The sequence below is a fragment of the Stegastes partitus genome, unplaced genomic scaffold (genome assembly GCF_000690725.1).
Source record: "Stegastes partitus isolate 25-593 unplaced genomic scaffold, Stegastes_partitus-1.0.2 Scaffold936, whole genome shotgun sequence".
NCBI lineage: Eukaryota > Metazoa > Chordata > Actinopteri > Pomacentridae > Stegastes > Stegastes partitus.
The window spans coordinates 215,131-238,614 of record NW_007578667.1 but is presented as its reverse complement, the minus strand read 5'-3'; the positions used below and the strand labels follow the sequence as shown (position 1 = coordinate 238,614).

The 23,484-nt window shown below is 40.2% G+C and overlaps 1 protein-coding gene across 1 annotated transcript in view; it reads right to left on the bottom strand.

The window, feature by feature from the left end:
- The window catches only part of wwc1 (WW and C2 domain containing 1), a 72,753-nt gene that overhangs the window by 33,095 nt on the left and 16,174 nt on the right, over positions 1–23,484 (bottom strand). The window contains exons 2-6 of the mRNA XM_008294081.1: positions 16,905–17,014; positions 15,172–15,375; positions 14,156–14,232; positions 12,128–12,207; positions 6,632–6,761 (exon numbers count right to left, since the gene is read on the bottom strand). Of these exons, the coding sequence (XP_008292303.1) occupies positions 6,632–6,761; positions 12,128–12,207; positions 14,156–14,232; positions 15,172–15,375; positions 16,905–17,014 (601 nt within the window). The remainder of the gene's footprint in view (positions 1–6,631; positions 6,762–12,127; positions 12,208–14,155; positions 14,233–15,171; positions 15,376–16,904; positions 17,015–23,484) is intronic.

Genomic DNA, 23,484 nt, shown 5'->3' with positions numbered 1-23,484 from the left:
TGGTATAAAACTATGTGTATTTCTACTATTACAATAATAAAGATGATGATTACTGCCTAGAAAGACCATTTTGCAGGTTTTAAATTGATGAAAACTAAAAATAACAACAGATTTCTCTTTACGAACACAAAGTAATGTCGCTTTAGTTGTTTGCACATGTGACAACATAGTCCGTGTTTATTCTAACACTCAACAAGTCGTGTTGCTTTGCGCTCCACAGACGTCACCAATAAATCACAAATAATTCGTTATAGCTGGTCGAGAAGCACAGATTTTTATTTTTATTTTTTGCAAATAGAATGTTTTTGACTATTTTAAAATGAAACAAGCAGAATAAAGTGATTTGGATTAAATATCATGATTTTGAAGTTTAGATTTGTTCAGTTTTCCCCAAAAAACTACAGAGTTAGTTTAAGGATCGTCAAAAAAAAGTTGAAAATGTCACGATTTGTTCTGATAACACTGACAAATGGTGTCATCTTGGTGATATTTTAAAGACAGCATGCCTTGTGTTTTGGGGTTTCCGAGTTAAACGGGGATCAGACGCCTCACGGTGACTGTAAACACTTTAAAACAACAATTGAATTTTGTCTAAAACGTCTCTCTGAAACCTACAGATACTCAGGTTTTAATCTAATAACACAAAGAAAAGCTGGAATATGTCTGAACTGTCGCTGTCTGAGGCTTTTTTGGATGCAGATTTACTACATATATTCACACAAACAGACAGCAGACGCACAACCACAACAACAACAACAGATGAAGTCACAGACATTCAGACCGAGCTGTCAGCTGCAGATGCTAACAGGGGGAGGACGGGGGAGGACGGGGGAGGAGATGATGTATTATTGAACACCTCCCTCCACCTCCGAACCGATACGAGCCGAGCAAACCTGCAGAGTCATTTTAAATCTATACGGAGGCGTCTGTTGAATTTTAAAAAATAAAAATCACGCTCCATGCGGCGACTAATTAGAGAAAATGTGCTACAATGAGTTTTCCTGTTATCTGTTCAATATGCAGATGTGCAGGAGAGTCAAACATCTGCACTGAGGACTGCAGCGAAATGATAGAAGCAGTGTTTGTTTCCGCCAGAAGCCAGATATCAAACAGACGAGTTCATCTCTATTCCCTTCATGCACACCTGTAAACAGACTCCAGGTCCCATCATGCAACTTTAATACGCTCAGCAGCTCCATGAACGACTTCACACTGCAGCCGACGCCAAGGAAAGAACGGCGGATAAAAACGATGAATCAGAAGAGAGGACAGACGAAGAACGTGAACCTAAACATTTCACACTCGTCCACAGTTGCAGCCTTTGAACTATTCACACAAAACAAACGTCACCTTCCACAGAGTTGGTTAAAAATAAAATCCTCATCTTGTGTATTTCTGACGGAGCGGTTCGTCTCTGAGGTCATTTGCGACGACCGTGTACATAAAATATTACATTTACCAGAGAGACAACAATAATCTGCAGCTATAATAATAACAACAGGGTTTATTTATGCAGCACTTTTGTTCACGGCGGCGCAAAAGTGCTTCACAGATGGAAAAAAATAATGAAAAAGACTAAAAACATCAATAAGAATCAGAGACAAGTAAACAAAGATTAGAAAAGCAGCCACAGAACAAAGCAGCAAAAAAAAACTTAAAAAGAGCCGAAACAAAAAAAATGGGATAATTAAATCAAAATAAATACAAAATAAATAAAATAATAAAAGAACTGGTATCGGCATTTCTTAAGTATCGACGTCCAACACGAGCAGCTTTCAGCCTCTAAAATTCAATGATTTGCTGCTTTTTGTCGTTAACAGACATTTAGAGACGTCATCTTGGATATTTTTATTTTTCATTTAATGTAGTTCTATTCTTTCTATCCCAGAAAACTCTTTTTAGAAGCTTGACAACAGCAAAAATGTTATACAGAAGGAAAAAAAAAAAAAGTAAATTATTTAATTTAACCTCATTAAATTTTTGAAATTACTTCAGCCTCATTAAATTAGAAAATAAATTCAATTACATGAAATTACATTTTTTAAGTGAACTAATCTAATTACTTTTTTAAAAAAAAAACAAAAATAAATGAAAATACCATCAATTACAATTAAGAAATAATTTCATTTAAATAAATCCTAAAATTTTATTAAATTCATATTTTAAATTATTGAAATTAAAAAATAAAATACATTTAAATGACATTTTAAAAATGTTAAAATTCAAATAAAAAAAATCCTGTAAATTAAAATAAAGTCAATGATTTTTAAAATTTTGTTTTATTTTTTTACTGCATTTTTAAGGCAGAAATTTATAATATTTGCTGCTTTCATTCCCTAAAATGCAAACATTTGCTGCTTTTTGCTGTTGACCGACATTTGGAGATGTCTGTCTGCATTGTTTTTTTCTTTATTTAACATAAATACTATATTTTACACTGAGTTTTTACCAGACGAGGTCTTTTTCTAATCTTTTAGCCTCCTACCTTCAGCTCGACCTCTTGAATTCACACAGCGATCATTAGCAGCAATAAGGTTTCTTGAGGATTCCCTTCAGCTGACGGTGGTTCTAACGTTGTGGCTGATGGTTGTATAATCCCAGAATACACGAGTGTTGTTTGTGCAGTCGTGGTGTAAATATAAATGAGATAACAAACCACTGTGCTGCTGTCAAACACAATAAAGGACGGAGGGAGACGAAAGCAGGCTGGGAGACATAAAGCATAAATCAGAAAAACATAAACAACGTGAATAATTAATGATGTGAGAAAACATTCAGGAGATTAACTGGTAATGAAAAGATTATTATTTCATTCTGACACACAGAAAAGAAAAACTGTTTTTTTCTTCTTGTCTGCCGTCACTTCAGAATAACGGCTTTATACGGCAGAAAACTAAACTTCTGCCCGTGTGAATATAAAACCAACGGGGTGAGAGCAGGAGGTTGTTTATTGCATTTATTATCACCTCGTTATTAAAATGTACACATGAAGCAGCTGCAGCTTTCATGAACCCTGCATCAGTCATATTTCAGCTGAAAACGCTTCATGTTTTATCACACAAGTAAAAAACAAGAATAAAAACCACCAGGAAGCTTCGTAAATGTGGTTATTGTCGGTTTTTATTTCCTCCTCTATGAGAGTAACCTGAATATCTTTGGACAAAACAAGACGTTTGTCATATCAGGCCTCAGGAAACACCGATTTTTCACCATTTCCTGATATGTTTTAGACCAAACAACCAAACAATTAATCCCCAAAACAATCCACAGATCAATCAGCAATGAAAATAACTTTCAGTTGACGTCACTGTTTTCCTGCCATAGCTGGTCGTTTTATGAGAATGATTTCTGCATCTGTATTTTATCTTCTCTGCTGGTAGAATTTATCAACCAAAAACGTCAAACATTCTCTGGTTTCTGCCTCTGAAATGAGACAATCTGCTGCTTTTATCTGTTTAATATCACCGTAAGCTGAGAGCTATCTGCTTACATTTTGAGATTTAGTTATTCTTATTGACCGGTTATCGATGAATTAAACTAAATGTGCTACTTTGGCTCTCTGTAGTCACTTTGTGGTCTCAGCGATGTCCCTCCCCTGCTCTTTGTGATTGGCTGCACATCACGAGTAGCAGCAAATCAGCACCGAATGCTGTTGTTTACACAGAGAGACAGACGAGCACATTAGCAGATGTAGCAGCTCCGGTGAATTAGCAGAGCTCTGTTTGGAAGTTTAGGCAGCTGTAATAACCGCTACAACCTTACATAGACATGCCCAGTTTCAATGTCACGAAAAATACGAGAATATTTCACTTATTCGCATCAGTGCAGCTGGAACTTATTTTACCAACAGTGATGGGGCTAATGCTATCCCTAAGAGGTTTGCTGTGCCTCGTAGCCTGCGGCTAACGCTACCTAGAGCGCTACGCCGTTTCTTTAACAATGGCTTGTAATTGGCAGAAGAGATACTCCTTGCAAAAACTGAACAAGAAGCACAGCCACCTGCACAAATCAGGACACTAGCTGCTTTCCCAGTGGCTATGGCTATGCTAGCGGCTAGCAGCTAAGTTAGGAAACGGCTACAAAAAACTACAAATGCTTAAAGAGAAAGACAAAGAAAGCGACAGAACAGGGAAAGATTAACAAAACGGAGGAACGCCAGACGTAACTACAGGAGACAAACCGATCAGTCTCAATCGATCTATCAGTAAACAGAGGAGAATGTCCCGTGTTACGCTCTGATGTCCTATTGACTCAGTTATAGCAATTAATCCTTATTAATTAGTTTTGAAGGACTGCTCTCATCCTTTGATGTATGTCGCTTCCATATCGGTTTTTCTAGATTATCAATACTTTGTAGCAGCATTAGCTCCAAAAAAACAGATTAAATCATGTTAATTAATCCCTAAAAGACAGCTAGAAGACCTTATTGATCCTCTCAGGAAAATTGTAAAGCAGCAGTTTACACAAAACACACACTGAGCTGACATGAGGTAGGAAAGAAAACGCCATTTAAAAATATATATATATACTTGTGCATAACTGCCAATACTCTCACTGTGCAAACTCAAGATTCTGATCAGAAATTTAACAATAAAAATAATGAAATCAATCAAATCAACAATTTAAATAGACAAGTGTGTGCACAGATCAGCAGTTCAGCATTCTGACAGCTTGTGGAACGAAGCTGTTGATCATTCTGGAGGTTCTTCCTTTAATAATAACTATGAATAAATAATATTCATCCTCCAAATTATGTTTGAAATGACTTTCCAAACTCAATCTGGTTGTTTGCTGTCTCACCTGCAGCTCCAAAGAGTCACTCAGAGTTGATACCAGTTGAGCTACAAAAGGAAATTACAGCAAAATATACACATCGCCTTCCAGAAAACTCATCCTAAAGCGACAGGCCGACATCACACTGTAACGCCAGCCGCCTCCCTGCAGCGCCGTCGAGCCTCTAAATCTCTTTTAGTACATCTGGCTGCTTCTTTTTTTTCTCACACCAATATAATGTAAGGCGATAAAACGCTGCTGCAGACTCTCCTGGGTCATCTGATGCCCTCGTCTCCTTGGTAATACTCCTCCGTCTCCTCGTATCTGTTCATTTTCCATCATAAATCGCTCCATGTCAGAGCCTCGCGAGGGGAGTTTTGCTCTGATCCTCGCTCTGCAGTTCATTCGTTATGTGAGGAAACTCATCCCGAGGTCGTCTGCTGCGTTTTAGGTGCACATTGTGACTCATTTTACCTCCACAACACATCCTGACCTTTCAAAGTAAAGCAGCAGAGCGACCTTGCAGCTGCTCGAGACGCACAAACCGCATCTTCCGCTTTGATTCGAAGGTAAAACTGCTTGTTTCTTCATAACGTCGTGGCCTCGCTGCGATTTCTGACATGTTTCACGTGGCTGTGCGGGTCAGATGTCGCTATTTGGATTATCCGTCTCCTCTTTCCCTTCTTCTTTTGTTTGACAACGCTCTGAACATCCAGCCTCCAGCGGCCTTTAAACAAACTCTTACATGCAAAACACGACGGGGCTAATCTCGTGCTCTGGCTTTAAAGATACGAGGAAATTAAAAGTTTGTCCAAGTCAAGTTCAGCAGAGCAGCGAGGTGGAAGCATCATTCTAGTGATATAATAAGACTGTTACAGCTGCTAGTTTAAATTTGTTTGTGAGAAATCCTGTTATGTTTTATAAAGAGCACTAAATCACTCATTTAGAGGCTAAAATTCTACAAATCTTTTTCTAAACTGTAGTTTTTTTTGTGCACCTAAAACAAAAACTCTTACAACACCCACGAGTCCTTGTGTCATTCCAGAATTCCCCTGAAATTTCCCCAGAATTTACCTTTGCAGTGTAAACTTTACCCTCTATCCTCATTTAGAGACACAAAACGGATATTTAAGCTCAGTTTTTTTTTAGTTTTACTTCACGTCTCCTCATTTTTTGCACACAGACGTGAAGATTTCCTCATTTATCCAGGAAGAGAACGTGAGAACAAGCTCATGGGTAGAGTTTTAGAAAACGTATTTCTTTGTTGTTTGCTTGAGATAATATCAGTCAAACTGAAGCTGAGTGGATCTGATTCAGTATAGAAATGACATGATAACAATAGAGATAACTTAAGCTTGATATTGTCTCAGGTAGACGATGAAAAAATGAGTTTTCTGAAGGTTTGTGACGATGGAGTTCTCTGTTATTGCAAATGAACTCTTCATTTATTGATTATTACTGAGTTACTTATATATTTACTAATTTTAGGAGAAAAAAAGGTTCATATATGTACAGTTTGTGTACCGTTCTTGTAAAGAGAAGCTGGACAAATCCCGACTTTCTTTAAATCTAAAACGCGACTAATGACTAAACTGGATTTCTGAATCATCCGAAGTGATGTAATGAGGAGAGTTTGTGATTTCTACGGATTTCTTCTTTTTCAAAACATCATTCTTTCACTTTCTATCGACCGTACGAGTTGACGACGGGTCTTAAAGCATCTCTAAATGTCCGCAGCAGAACTCAGGCTTAGAGTTAAACCTGAGTTTTCTTTTAGTTCAGTTGTTTTTTTCCAAGTTTTCTTATGTTACACGTTTCTTATGTTACACGTTATGATAAATCCGTTTTTTTTTTTTACCTGCATGAGCTCCTGCTTCTCCTTCTCCCCGGAGCTGATGGCGTCCCGGATGGAGCGAACCTCGCTGAGGATGGCCTGGGCCTCCTGCAGCTTGTAGCCATACGGACTGTTGGACACCTTCTGGTCGATCCTGGAGGTGAGGGAGAGGAGGTCGGTTAGGACGATGATTCAGAACAACACGAGCAGCTGTCGGAGTCACCTTGAGCTCTGAAACATCTCTGCTGCTTCTGACACTTTTTAAACTGGACAATAAACAAACTGATTAAATAAAAGTGTAAATAATTATTAGCCGCGCTGCACAATATTTAGTTTCAGAAACAGCAGAGAAACACTGAAAAGGAAGACTGACTGACTGGCGAGTGCAGAGTCAGATCCAGAAGTGATCCGAAGCCAAAAACTATTTCACAACTTTTTTTAGTCGGCATTAAACCTCGTGTGAAAGGTTCCAATCGACAGACAGAATCATTGATGAGATAACTTTTCACCTCAAGAAAGACACAATCGGTTACCAAAGAGGGTTGTAAAGACAAGATCCAGCAATATTTAATTCAACCTGCCGTCACAGAGCTGTATGGAAAATCCACAGCACAATCGGTCCACGTCAAGATCGGACAGCAAATCACACTGTGGGCAGAGGCACAGTCTAGTTTGTTGTTCAGGAGTCTTTCCTCTGACATTATTAAATACTTCCAGCATCAAACAAAAGCAGGACCCGTATGAGCATTGCCAAAGAGAGAGAGAGGGTTTAGAAACTGCGTCAATAATTACCAGTAATTCTGAATTGTCCCCTAAATGAAGACAGGATGAATCCAGGTCAGGATCAAACAGCAAATCACACTTTTCTGTCTTCACATCAGATAAAGTCACAGTCTAGTTGGTTGCTTCCAGATGTCTGTAGGAATCTTTCCTCTGAGTTTGTTAAACAGCTGAGCTTCTCCAAAGCAGCTGCAGTAACTTCATTATTCAGTCAGAGTTCTAAATTATCTCCGACCTAGAGACAGGATGAATAAGGATCTGTCAACGGGCCATACTATCTGTTTCCTGTTAGTAAAGTAGCTGTTAGATTATCATCACACATGGACAGCGCTGTCATTCTGATAAGCTCCTACTAGTTCAGATTTAGTCCTGATTGTTGTTGCTTTATTATGCATTAAATATCGCTTGTCTCATCTCTCAAATATGTCTGAATGAAGCCATGAGGAACATTAACAGCAAAGCTTTAGAGTCCTGAGTACAACATCAAAACTAGTTCTTTGCTTTCTTTATCAGACGGGGAAGACCCAGCTGAGGGAAAAACCACCATCAGAGCAGCAGCAGCAGCAGCAGCAGCAGCAGCAGCTATGTAAACCCGGTCATCGGCAAGTCATGCATGCATGTGAATAACCGGTCCTTCCACATTCTTCAGAGAGGGAAGAGGGGAGGGAGGTTTGGGAGAAAACAAGGTACAGAGAGAATGAGGAAGTGAGGGAGGGAGGTATTTGCCTGTAACAGGCAGAGGGAACAAGTAATCCTCTCAAAGTCCTTCTCAAACGTCGACTTATGCCGAGCAAAAGAGCTGCTACGAGTCTTTTTATGTTTTAAATCACGATGGCCACTTTACAGTGACACGTGCACAAAGAGACGCGTCGGACACCTACAGACTCTGGACGTTTAAATAACTGCTGTCGTGCGTTTCAAGTCGTGTCTTACATTTTCCTGGCCCTGTTTTATTAAAGCTCCTTTATCCCAAACACCGAAACCATCTGTGAGCGCAGACAGACCTTTGGCCTCGAGTTGTCAAATACAGAATGAAAATACAGATTTGTTTTGTTCCTTACTGGCATAAACTTGTTGCCGAAGGCTTCGCAGCGCTGTCTCACAGAATTCATGGCCAATGTGGATTTGTTTAACTGTAAAGAAGACATAATGCAGCTTTATACTGAGCCACATTCTCCTGTTATTTGTAAAACTAGAGGGAAACGTAAAAACAGACTGGTAGAGATGGATCCTACATTTCCCGGCCTCTTTAAACTTTAAAAGCCGACTTCTGTCCATGCTGGTTTGGCTTTTTTCAGTCTCATAGGTGCTGGAAGTTGTTCTGGTCTGGTTCTTTGTGCAGGTTAGTCAGGGGAAACGTATTTATTTATGGAGCTGGTTTTGTGCACAGTCGGGTTTTAAGTAATGTAAGACAAAAGTAAAAAAACACAAACAAACCAGATAATACAAAATCCCAACGTATGACAAAAAAACCAACATCAAACTAAACCGTGAAGAAAAGTCTGCAGCGTTTTCGTCACTGTTCACGTTCAACCCGTCCAGATGTTCAACTCCCAGACAGCTCCTAAACTAGTCATCCATTAAGCACCCTGTAGGTGGAAAAATTAACTAAATCTAAGCTGAAAATTGTGATATTTCATTAAAATCATCATCTCCTACATGTCTCGTTCAAAAAACTTTCAATACCAACCCGTTTGTAGTCACCAGAGTCTGTAAACAACGAGACAAACTCAGAAACGTCTCGGCTGAACTGCAGCGTTTACACAGAAGAGAGAGGAGACGAGTACTGAAACACATTAGACGTGTAAACAGGCAAATGTCTACAGTATGTAGAGTGGAGACGTTGAAAAGAAAAAAGACATTACATTGACTAATTCTTGGCTTTTTCGAATACCAAAAAAGGAAAATTGCCAAAATCACAGAAACTGCAAAAACATCTACAGTTGTGAGATTTTCTACTTTTCCGACAGTGTGATGTATAGTTCTGAAAAGTGACCAAATCTAAGCTTAAAATCAGAATATTTCATCTAATTCACTTTATTTTACATGTCTGACTTAAAAATTCACCAAAAATAAACCGTTTTCCTGTGAAACAAACCTAAAAGTTTTACGCTCCTCTGTGCTGCTAACGTGACGCCATTACTGACCAAAATAATCTGACTTTTGAGAAAGATACGGAAACAAATCAAAACGTAAAATTATCTATCGCATCTCGAGCCTCCAGTTTTCCCAGCGATGCTATCACCTGCTGGAAAAGTGTTGATGCATCCAGGCTTTTTCCAGCTTTTGTAAAATAAATAATCAAAGAAATTAGACTATTATTTGTACAATTTATGGCTGTATAGGTGCATCACACTGCACAAAGGAGTTCTCTCTGCTTCTAATCATGGTTGTGTTGTTTGTATAAAGGTGCAGGAGCAGAAAAAACGCTGATAAAGCAGCTTGAATATCAGAGGGTTCGTCTAAAAATGTGTTTTTGTCTCCTTGTTTTGGAGTCCTGCTTCCTTTTACTTTCAACCATCGTGTCGCATCTGATTCGTCACACAGCAGTAATTTCTCGTGCGTCCAACCGGTCGCACAGTTTGCAGCATTTAGCGAAGTCTTATCAGAGGCCGAGTGTGTGGCTGCATTCCAGTCTAAGCCTATTCGTATTCCTGCAAACAGCGATTGGTTGCCGAACGCCGTCCGACGACTGTAACAGGAGAGGAAAGTCACGGAGGAATGCCGTCCGACCGCTCTGCCTCAGCTACTCTTTAATCCTCCTGACACTCTCGCTGTGCTGCGGGAGGCAAGACAAACAGACCGGACATTCCTGTTCAATTCAGCAGCGAGCACGAAAAAAAAAAAAAGCCTCGTCCTCTTTTCAACATTCCCGACCGATGGCTTCTACCTTTAGCATCATTCTGAGGTGCTAAAAAAAAAAAAAAAAAGAAAAAGTAGGTCAGCAGTAAATAGGAGCCAGCTGCTGCTTCATTGGAGCCTTTATAGAGGTGTTTAATGACGGGATGGAATGCGTGATAGTGCCGAGGCGATAACCGAAGCGATAAGCCGCGGTTTACACGCATTTCAGTATTTTAAAACACACGCTGGGGCAAATTCCAACAACACAGGACGTCCTGGATCCGTTATCTGCTCTGCAGCTCACCGCTCATGTGATGCAGATAAAAGTTAAGGATCTGACAAATGAGAGATAAGATCCGACGTCAATACAAGGAGGAGTAGAAACGTGCGACCGACGCCACACGTGTGAGCTGAACCTTCTCACCGATCGGTGTGAAAATCTGAGTTCACAACATAAACAGTCAGCTCAGAGACGCTACCTGTTAGCGCCGAGCAGGTGCAGACGATGAAGTGATAAAGGCCAGAGTGGTGCTTAAAACCCGTAAATACTAAGTCTGCATCGACCAGAGAAAACCGTGTACCAGCTCCGTACTGTGAATAAAAAATACGCAGTTATGTGTGACTCAACCTGCAGCCTTGTTAGTCTAAATTATTTCTAAACCAATACAGAAAAGCGAGCAGCGCATTAAATCAACTGAACCTCAGTCAGTCTGTGTCGTTTTTGATGCTTCTCTACAATCTTAGATTTTGTTCAGAGTTTACTTGTTTTTATTTGGGATCCAAAACTAAGTTCAGTGAAAAAAAAAAACTAATTCAGACATGGGACTTTTTGTATTTTTATTCCCAAACAAACAACATCTCACCTGGAAAAGGTGTTTATTTTACATTAAATAAAAATCTAAACATCTCTGAATGTCTGTAAACAACAACAAACAGTAAAATGTCACATTTTAGAGGCTGACACTGGTCTTGTTGCTTAAAAAAGTACGTTGTTTTGGACTACAGGTGCTACTACAAGATCCTAAAACCTGAAACAATCAGTTCACTATTGTAACATGAATATCTTTGTGTTTTGGGCGTCTGCTGTTGTTGAATTTTCCACCCTGTAAGAAGAGCTGGACGACTGGAGCTCCTCTATACACTGAGCTATAATCAACAGCTCAGGAGAAACGCTACATATGTGCACAAATACTCTTAAATCTTGAATATATGAGGAATATTAAATCAGAAAAATAGCTCTAATTTTAGTGGAGAAGCGTTCAGTAAACGTTAAATAAGCTCGACCTGGTGGTTTCTATTAGGATGTAGTAGTTAAATGCTCCATTCAAATATGCAGCGTTTGCAAGACTGGTGGTACAAAAACGCACCACAGTTATAATGAATGAGTGAACAGATGAACTAATGATGGAAATAATGTGGAGTTGAAGCCCTAGTTTGAATTTTCAGAGCTGCATGTTGCACCCAGACCTTTAAAGAAGCTAGTTCCTACCTAAGAAATATAAAAAGACACCACATTGACCTCCAAGAAGAGTCGGACACTCTGGGATCCTCGGCCTGGCGACACCAGGAACTCCACGGTGTCTCAGCAGTAAACTAAAGTCGAAGGTGTTTTGCAGGCAGAATGTGAAACTGAAACACTGGAGGAAGGTCACGCTTTCACTTGCTATTCAAGTCAAGACTCCGGCCGCCTTGCTCTGCTCGTCAAACTAAATGAGGAGCGCCGGCGGAGGCCTGAGAGGTGAGGATCAAATCCCCGAGTCGGCCGTCAACAAACACACCTGTCAAAGCGTCCTTCAGCGAGGACTCAAGGTAGAAGAGGACGAGCTGGAAAACCTCCAGAGGCGAAGCGCGAACACAAGAAGGACGAAGCAAAACAGAGGGAGGCGTCTGATGACTTACTCTTTGAGGGTGGCGAAGCCTTGTTCTTTGTACTGCAGCTCCTGCTTCATACAGGCCAGGTCCCGCTTCAGCTTGTTCACCTGAAACAAAACACGGAAAAGAAATAAAACAGTGTTCCTACTTAAATCTGTAGAAATGGGCCACAAATAAAAAGTCTTCATTCCCCTTGGACGTTTTCTCCTTTTATTGCTGTTTAACATTAAAACATGCTCAATTTAAATAGTTTTTCTGACAAGAACTCACAACAACAAAGACTCTTTAATGTCAAAGTGAAAACTGATTTCAACAAAGTAACGTTAATTTATGAAAAATACAACATAAGTGACTCCAAAAGTGTTCATCCCTCTAAGTCAGTGTTTAGTAGAGGCCTCTTTGACTACAGTTGAGCCTGAGTTGGTCTCAATCAGCCTGAACATTTGGAATTTTACCCAATTCTTTAAAAAAGCTGCTCAAGCTCTGTCAGGTTACACAGGGATAGTGAGGGAACAGAACTTTACAAGTGCCGACTCTGACTGGGCCTCCAGAACATTCACCTCGTTGTTTTCCAACCAGCTCTGTGTAGCTTTGGCCGTTTGCTTCGGCTCATTGTCTTAATAGGAAACAAATCTTCAGTCAGTTCTCCTGCAGACTGCATCAGGTCGTCCTCCAGGATTTCCCAACACTTTTCTGCATTGATTATACCCTCTCCCTTTACAAGCCTTCCAGGGCTGCTGCTGAGAAGCATCCCCACATCATGATGTTGCCACCACCAAGTTTTTAGGGCTGGTCCGAATGGCAATTCGTGGTCTCCGGATATTCGGTTCGAATTGGCAGCGAACATCCCACGGCGGGGGTGCGCTGTGTCCGTGGTGGTGGCAAGTATTAGTGACATTATTCTAAATAGAATGTATATCAATGAAAGACGCGTCTCCGCAATCGCCGGTCACAGTCCTGTATCCACCCTCGGTGTAGGTGCTGACGGGGGGTAGGAGGCAGGAAGCAGGAGGCCGAATAGTCGGAGATCAAAATTGGTGTTCTGACACCAGCAGTCCGAACGAATAGTCAGCTATTCGGCTATTCGGGTCCAGCCCTACAAGTTTTAAATCATGATGCTGCTGCCACTGTGCTTCACATCATGATGCTCCCTCATGCCTTCTGGTGAACTCCAGTCCAGATTTAATATGAGTTTTTTGTCTCTTTGTCACTCTATCATACAGCTTTGACTGATGAAGCACAGACAACAGTTGCTGCATGCACAGCTCCTCCCATCTTAGCGGCTCAAGTTTGTAACACCTTCAGAGAAGTCATAGCGGTCTTGGTGGCCTCCCTCAGTAGTCCTTCAGTCTGCTCTTGACAGATTTATAGCAGATCATCCCCAGACTGATGCTTTTCACAGAGTTCCTTGGATGTTCTTTAGTCTTCATGGTGTAGTTGGATCCAGGAGTACTGATCCACCAGTGACTGGACCTTCTAGATACAGGAGTCTTTATACTCCAATCACTGCACTCAGACGATCAGTTTTTGGACAACAGCAGTCTTTCCATAAGATCGGTCAAACAGAGCATCTGCAGATCTAAGCTTTAAGGTGAGAACTCCAGCAGTCGGTGGGGAATTCACAAACATCACAGCGAGTTTAAACATGCGGTCACGCTGCTCTGGACCAGTTTAACTGCTGAACGCGAGCGTGAGACTGAAGCTGGACTCAGGTGACTTCGGCACATATTTGATCCACAGCCAGGAGAAGAGAATGTACGTTCGCTTTCAACGTGAACAACAGGAACATGCATCTGTAATCCCAAACCGGAGGAAGTTCTATTTTCAGAGACAGATGACAGATTTATATGGAAGTCTTTGCTAATGTGCATAAAAGCAGCAGCGGAAGGAGACAAAACAAGAGCTGCAAGTGACGGGTGAAGTCCTCTGTCAATGATGTTCTCAGCTCATGAACAATAACAACACACATCTGTAAGTTCTAATACAGCAGCTAACAGGCACAACTGAACATCTTTAAACGGAACATTTGGACTCTTTAAAAGGAGAAGCTCTTACCCGACTTTTGGCAGTGGCTATCTCTGCTTTGAGGATGTCTGGGTCGTATTTGCTGGACGAGGATGATCTGGAGTTCACTGCAGGACAAAATATCCAGAAAAAAGAGAAATGTGTGAAGATCTGCCAGAAGAGTTAAAGACAGAATCAGTATCTAGAATCACCGCTGGTCATTTTATATGTATATATGCTTAAAGAAACAATACCAAGAGAAATGTCAACTTGCTTTTCTCTGTCAAGATTTAAAAGCAAAGCTAATAAAAAGAATTTAAAAAGACAAACGGTCTTGTTGCCTGATGATTTTTAAATTCCAATATTTCCTAATTAGTGACATTCAATTATTAATTCAGTACTACAACTATTTTGTTATTTCTACATTTTTAAACACAAATTTATCAATCAAATCTATTTTTCTTTCTGCAATTTTATTTTATGAATTATTTTACAACCTGTATGTAATAAAAATGTCTGTAATAAGTAATATAAATGAATTTAAAGGTGTTACGTATACAGTACATACAGGTTATTAAATATTTTAAAAAATGGTAATTTAATGTTACTGTTATCTTTAACTTATTTAAGTTTTGTGACTTATCAGATTTATTACTTTTCACTTTTCACTCTGATTGTGTTTATTAGAGTTTTTGTGTAATATGTCCTGCACCCCAAAGTAAAACTACTTTCATGACTTACTTGCATTTTTAAAAATTCTTTCTTTGTTTGTTGTTACTGTATAATGTTCACTTTTCTTGTTAAATCTACATGCATGTAGAAATGTTCCTACTGATTGCTGCTGAAGGGTTCCAGGTGTGTGACTGTGAGGTCTAAATGTGATTAAATATAAGACCTGAACAGCACCTGTGACTGTTCAGGTCTTATTGTTTAATCACATTTAGACTTTCTGTCGCATCACTCTCATATCCAGCATCAAACGTCACACCACAAAACTATTCCTTTAACTCCTTTTCTTTAATTTCTAGTCTGTACTTTCGCTTCTGAAAAAGCACACTTAAACTCACAGCTCGTCTGCGACGTGGACTTGTCCCTCCAGGCGTCGTTGAGCTGCCGGTACTCCTGCTGGGCCAGGCGGAGTCGCTGCTCCTTCACCTGGTAGATCTCCTTCTGGGCGCTGAGGGCGTCCCGGGCCACGGCCAGGTAATCCCGCAGCATGGCCTCCTGCTCCCGCTGCCACTGGGCCCGCGGGTCCTCCAGCTGGGTGCTCTCTGCAGGGAAACCACACTTACGTTAGCATGTCTTGTTGCAGTCAGATTTATACTGTTAGTGGCCATGGCTCAGGAAGTGGAGCGGGTTGTTCATTTAAATGTTGGTGGTTTGATCCCCTCCCTGTGGTGAAGACACTGAGCCCCAAGTTGCTCCCAATTAGAGATCAACTGATTATCAACCCAACCTGTTAATGAGGCAGATATCTGGCATTTTTACATAATTGGCATCATTACTTTTATGAGGTGAAATTAAATGAGCTGCTATGGCTCTGATGCAGCTGGCTAGCTCTGCTTGAAGTCACCCGGTGGTCTCAGCTCTTATCTGATTGGTTACACGTCACAAGTAACAACTAATCAACACTGACAGCTATTGTTTACGAAGAGAGACAGACGAGCACATTAGCAGATCGGAGCAACGTAAGGTGAGTTAGCAGATACTGCTGGAGGGTTAATAAGCACATGTGTCTTCCACAAACATTCCAACTCCAATAATTGACTTGTTGGCATAAAAAAACTGGTGCAGCTAGAGCTCACGTTGCATAGGTTGTCAGCTAATGCTATCTGCAGCACTGTAACACATTCCAAAAGTAGGATGAACTTTTAAAATCTGCTCTAGCTGACAGAAGCACCTCTCCAGCAGAGACACAGCCAGCAAAAAATGGACAAAAAGCACAGCCACCTCCACAAATCAGGACATTAGCTGCTTTCACATTAGCTACAGCTACGCTAGCAGCTAAGTCAGAAAGCAGCCACAGATTAGCCTGACAGTGTCTGGAAAACAATAACAAATGATGCTTAATGACCTTTGTGGGGAATAAAAGTGATCGAATAGAAGAAGGTTAAGGAAACAGAGAAGAACACAGCAGACAGAACCGGAGAAGACAAAGTGCTACTGACAGATATACACAACAGGTTTCCTGCTATCACACTGTTAATACACAATATTTATTGTATATAGCTTGTAATTCAGTCATAGTAATCCCTATTAATAAACAAGCCTAGTGATGAAAGACCGGTCCCTGATACCGCATTACGTTAATAAATAACTTTAAATGCATATCGGTTACAGATATCGGTTATTGGCCTTTCTCGATCACCAGTAATCGTCATCGACATCGGCCAACGATAGGCGAGCACCTTGCATTGGTGTGTCGGTGAATGAGTGAATGAAAAACACATTGTAAAGTGCTCTGTAGAACTTAGCTCGTGTTAAACAGGTGCTTTCACAGATACAGAACATTTCACGTTTTTGTTGTTTTTGTTTGTGGTACCATCACACTTTCATGAAATTCTAAGAGAAAGCACAAGCTTTACAGATGCACCTATGAGGCAAATCACAAAAAGGTAAAACAGAAAAAACCAAAACATGCTCTTGTTGCCACTCTTGAAATTCTACCTTCTCTATCATCTCTGCCTTAAAAGTTTGTTAAATGCACTTTTCCCATCTCCAAGCACACAGGCAGGACAAATACAAAGGTAATTTCCAAAAACAAAAACCCAGAAATGGCAGCAACAGGAAGCAGACTCACTGGTGTTGTGGTCGACATAGTACGCTCCGACGACGGGGTCGTACGCCTCCTCCCAGCCGACCGGCAGCTCATCGCCGATACAGTCAGCGAACGTCAGAGGCTTCGTTTGCCTGAAGAACACAGAATCAGAACCACAGATTCAGAAACAGAAACAAACAGCACAAAGACACAAACATCTATTGAAGCTATTGTTTACACAGAGAGACAGACGAGCACATTAGCAGATCAGAGCAACGTAAGGTGAGTTAGCAGATACTACTGAAGGTTTAATAAACACAAGCGTCTTCCACAAGCATTCCAGTACAGGCACAGTCGATGTCACAATGTGGATGCAGATAAAGGTACGCCTTCCTGTTACCCAAAATTAAAGAAAATTTACCCAGGAGCCTCCAAAAATGCACACATTTTTTTGGGATATTCACCCAAACTACAGTGAAAAACAACGTTTCAGTTTTTAAACAAACAGATTGTGAAACGTATAGTGGTGTTATTTAAATTTAATGTCATCCTTTTTTAGTCAAAGTGTTTGTTTACATGGTAACCTACTGAAAATGTTCTGTTTATCAGGCCACATTAACATTCATCAGACGACTGTCCTTATAATACAAAAACCGCTCTGACAACCCTTAAATGGCCATTTTCTTTTTTCAGTTTTGCATGTTAAATATGACGAACACTTGAATTAGTGCCTCACTCAGGTAAGTAACTTAACTGTGCCGGAGCAGTAATATGGTCATTTATAATATTAATATATAGCAGCTGAATCAGAAGAATTATCCAAAATATTCAGGAAACCACAACACGCACAAGTGAAATATCTAAGTTGCAGGAATTAACACACCATTATCTGAATGATAATAAATCATTTAAAACGATTAAATATGTAGTACATTCAGGTTATTAAATAAATATACTAAACTAATAAGACAAAAGTACAGTAAAATAATCTATTTGACAGATAAACTTAAAGGCTAAAATTAGTTTTAAGTCTTTAAATTATTTTTAGTCTTTAAATATTAATTGTTCATAATGTTTTATTAAATTAACATAATAATGAATTAGAAAAGTAAAAAAAGAAAAAAGAAAAAACATACCAAACCTACACTAAACATAATAATATGAAGAAGAAGAAGAAGAAGAAGTATATACAACAGCTTGTATGTTCCACTTGACAATAAATAAAATAAAAGGGAAAACTTTAAAATATTTATCATGGAAAGAACTAAATATATCAAGCTAAAAAAAAAAAACCCACAAATACCTTTATAAATATGTATATTTTCTGCTCTAAAAGTATCAGACAAGCCAGAGATGGTCAAGCAGAAAATGTTTGATGATTTGAGACGGAATGACTCAAATGCAAAAACGACTATTCTTACAAAAACCATGACTTACATCACAACAACCATCAAAACAGTCGCAGTCTCATTTGTTCTGACAGCTGTAGTCCAAAAACAAACCCAGTAAGGTAATCCACAGGACAGCACAACATTAAATGACTGAGACGTTTTGTTAAAGTGGCAAATCACAGCAATAGTTTTCTATTTATTCACGTATTTATGGATTAAAATGCTAAATGAATTAGTTTGAGCTTCTTTGATTGATATTCAAGCAGGTTTTTGGACTGAATATGTCACGTTAAGCTTTAGGAAACTATTTTTTAAAAAATAAAAATAGCTGCAGCTCTGCAGGAGGCTTAAAGCTGCAGGTCTGAAGAAGAGTCGGGGTGAAACGTGGGTTTATGGCGGCTCGCTGAGAGCGTTTTAAAGAGAAGAGGAGGTCGGCTGAGTGGAGGAGGGGATGGAGGTGGAGAGTCTGGAGTTTCACCGAGTCCTCTATTCACCTCTAACGGAGGGTGGGGGGATGAGGAGAAAAGGCCTGCGGTGGGGTGGGGGGGTCCCTCCAGCCGGCCACAATAGGAGGAAGCCGGCCGGTGGCATTCCACAAGCAGCGCTGACGTATCGCCTGGAGGTTTCTGGGGCAACCTTCGGCCTCACCGCCGCCGAAACAAGCACTTCCACCGAGGCTTCAGACTCCACCTGCACCGACGGGGACGAGCGTTCTCTCTGGTTCACGCCCATATGGCATGTGCTTTTGGTTCGGATGAAGAAACCTTTTAAAAACGAGCACTAAAGCTGATAAGGTCACCTCCATGAAAGGACAATGACATCATAATTCAGAACCAAACTCTCAGCCGGTGTCGGTTGATCAACCACCTTCTGTTTAAAGTTTGTTGGTTATTTAAAATAAGTTCTGCAAAATATTTGGCTGATTTTTTTTTTAATTTCACATAGTTTCCTAATAAATAAGAGCTTTGTTAGTTCACTGCTCATGTCCAGCAGAGGTTTGGAAACATTCAACCACATAAGCCTCAAAACATGAAGGCAGCTTGTAATGACAACATCTAGACACTTAAACGCACCAGTTTTAGTTGTGTCAAATATTGTGGCTGAATTTGTTGAATTTCTTCAACCCTTGTTTTTGTATTGTTCCTGTTAACAAACGTCTTATCTGAGAAGCCATTTTCAGTGTTCAGTATCTCCACAAATAAAACTCCCACAGCCACGAAATCTGGTGAGGACGCAGACATAATAGTTCACAATTAATCAAATGGTTCCAACAGAGGCCACATTTGTTCTTATTGGTCCACGAAAATGGAAAACGAGCAATTTTTCCAGTTCTTCCCTGTTTTGATGCCACAAAAGCAACAAACTGGATTCATACGTGGCACACATCAGATTCTACTGGTGTTAGAGCCTCAAACGTTGGTACAATTGTCAACCAAAGACTGTATTTTTAGTAGGAAACGTGGATACGTCCATATATACACGCTAACAGGAACTTTCTGGGACCCGAGTACCAGCCTTGTTTGAAAACGTTGCACTTTTTCCCATTTTCATGGGCAAATAATTATTCATTTTTGTAATTTTGAACTTTTTTTTTTGCAGGTTTCATGTGAAAATAGCAACAAACTGGAACCTCATGTTGCCACACATCAAGTTTTACTGATGCTAGAGCCTCAAACGTTGGTGAAAAGTCGACCAAAGCTTGTGTTTTTAGCAGGAAACACAGACACATCCATATATACACACTTACAGGAACTTTCTGGGACCCAAATACGAACCTCACTTAAAAATTCTGCACTTTTTCCCATTTAAGGGCCAATATTTCATCATTTGTTCTCTGCTGGAGCAATGCTTGCATTTGAATCTGCTGGAAACTTGTCTGTCCGTGTCCTCACCAGATTTCATGGCCGTGGGAGTTTTATTTCTGGAGATATTGAACCATAAGAATGACTTGACAGGTAAGACGTTGTTTTTGAGGGTAAAAATACAGAAACTCCCAGGTTGGAAAACATCTAAAATTCTAAAAATCCAGCCAAAACAACATACAGAACTTATTAAACTCAATTCTCTAAACTAAAATCTGACTTGGTATAGGCTTGGTAAATGTCATTATATTTTCATAATAAGTCCGTTGTCGTATTGTTGGATTTACTTATATGACTAGATAGGTTCATGGTAATAATAATAATGGCACAGCTGTATATAATATTGCATTTCATGAAGCAACAAAACTAAAAAACTCCATAAAACTCTGCAATAACAAGCAAGAAAAAATAACATTGCTACCCTCCAAAGAAAACAACAGTTGGGAGTTTTCCTGCAAATAAAACACTGCAAAAATTTCACAGTGGAAACTAAGACTTCGTGCACAACATCTCAGCTGTTTGCTTGTGGAAAAGAATTCAGGTTAGTAGGACTACAAGCGAACAAATGACAAGTGAGGAGATGCTGATAAATAATGAAGTGGACGCTGCTGCTGCTGTTAAAGTCACAGAAAAGAAGGCGACACTCAAAGCAAGAGGTTGTCTGGGAGCAGATTACTAGGTTTGTATAAAACCGTAAAGGTAAAGGAGACGGCGTGATCTGAATATCAGGAGGTGGAGCCAACGAAACATTAAATAAATCAGATTTCTTTATTAGGGATGTCAAACACGTCTGAGCCATTTAACACTGAGCGTACGGCGATATGGAGTCCTGAATCGATGCAATTTTCCCAGAAGATCCAGCTGCACAAGAACATTAAAGTTAATAAACGTGTTTGACAACCGAGCCGCTGTGCGATGCATTAACAAACAGATCTCCTGCGTTCAGGCGGTTCCTTAATGTTGTTTTTGTATTTTATAGCAAAGTAAACAAACTTATCTGAGCTCCACTCAGCGCAGCTTTGTTTGTCTGAATTCTAAATAACCCAATAAAACAACCTCAAATCTGTCTTCATGAAGAAACTCAAATCCATTTTGTGTTGCATGATAGCGGTAAAACTAAAACTCTCACTTTAAACAATAGCTAAACGTTCGCAGTCACAACAAATAAAAACAACAGTTTATCTTGTGTAGCTAATAAAAAAATAAACTAATAAAAAGAACAAGAGAGACTTAGATTCAGTTTCAAAGTGTTAAAGGCAGCAGCGGCCAATTCCATCTGATAGTGAGCAAACAAAGTTGAATTATGGCACTTTTGGTTTTCCGTACCAAACCTGCATTTTCTCTTAAAGCAGTAAATTGCGTTCCCCTTTCTAATAAATCGTTCTCTACGTTGGAGATGGAATCAGGACGTCGCTAGAATGTGTCTACAGGTGGTTTGTTTGCAGCATCAGTGGGAACATTGGGATAAACCTGCAGGGACGTTGGTGCAGAGCTCTTCTTCTCATGAAAGCAACACCAATGAGAATTTGATCAGATGGGAGCAAATTGATTAATGCAGTGACTGATGGCAGAAAACCAAAAAAACAGACCTGGAAATTTGCATCATATGTCCTGTTTAGATATCAAAAAGTTTGGTGGTTGTGTCCAGAACAACATCTCTGGCTGAGCAGTTCTGTTTAGTAGTTTGTGTAAATGGGAAATGACAAATCGGAAACTGACCCTGCTCCTTCATTTCAGAGGAGACAACGACAAAAACGTGATTTTCTTGAGGCTAAATTCCAAAACAACACCGCTGATCTAGACATCGTTCTGCAGGCCTGGAAAATGTGCACCGTGACTCCGTCTTCGATATGAAATATTTGGAAGTTGTCTCCAATAAAAGTGACTGAGTAGTTTAGTTTGGCATCTAAATCTAAAATGACAAACTGGAACCCAACACTTTGTAGGACACAATGATAAAACCGTGGTTTTCTTGAGATGCCTGAAACTCAGAGCTCTCAGACGATGCAGGTGAACATACAGATAACGTGCTATAAGGTCGATTCAGGACGAAGCTTTGGTCTGGCGGTGTTAGAAACGAACCAGCGGTGGACTCTTCGTGATGACTGATAGCAGCGACTCTCTGCTGAAGGGAGAAACTGAACTGGGTCCTTTTTCAGCTGATGAATAATGAAAGGGGCCCGGAGAAGACCCCCTCAGCTCGGCTCTAAATTTAGCTCGTGAAGAAGACGGGGAGGCTGCTGCCAACCGCTGAGCCCCAGAAAGAGTCGGCCGGTTGGCTGGCCGGGTCTCCACATCCCATTATTTGATTCCCTCTCTGCTCTCGCCCACTGAATCCCACCGTCTAATCGCCGCTGACCTAAACTCTCCGTCACAGTTTCCCCCCTCAAGGCGAAGGACCAGCTGGCGGCGGCGGTTCGGCCTCCATTTCGCCGTCGGTCATTCAATAGCCACTTGTGGCGCTTCTCGTATGCTCCACTGCCTGCGATGGCTGCAGATAACAAAAAACCTGCAGCCGTAGTAAACAAACACAAATCTGCAGCGCCTGTTTGTTCCCGTCTTGTAGCGATCCCCATCTTTTAATCGCTCGTTTTGTCCAACAAACAAAGAAATTCAGGTGAAGAACCACTGATATTGCAGAGACCCTAAACCTGGGAATTCATGCAATTTCACCCTCACAAAAGCCATTTTCAGAGCTCAGTGTCTCCAGAAATAAAACCGTCACAACCATGACATCTGGTGAGGACGCAGACAACGTTGTTTCCAGCAGATCCTACTGATCAGACACCTCCAGCACTGGACACATTTATCATTATTGGTCCTTGAAAATGGGAAAAGGGCAACATTTTCCAACAAGGGTGCTGCTGTGGTCCCAGCAAGTTCCTATAAGTGTGTATCTATGGATGCATCCGTGTTTTCTACTGAAAATACAGTCTGAGTCGACATTTCAGCCCTTTTTGAGGCTCTAACACCAGTAGAATTTGATGAGAGGCAAATATGGTAAGACAAGATTCCAGTTTGTTGCTATTTTGACTAGAAACCATCCAAAATGGTTCAACATTTGTACAAAAAAATATTTTTTTAAAAAAAGTCTAAAATGGTTCAAACTGACAGTAATTCATCATTATTGGCCGTTGAAAATGGGAAAAAGTGCCAAACTTTTAAACAACGCTGGTATTGGGGTCCCAGAAAGTTCCTGTTAGTGTCTATTTCTATGGATGGATCCATATTTCTACTAAATTACAGCCTTTGATCGACATAATACCAACTTTTGAGGCCCTACCATCAGTTGAGTTTGATGTGTGGTTTCAATGTATTTTGACCTAAAACTTGCCTAAAATGACTTTAAATTCCTAAATTACTTCAGAA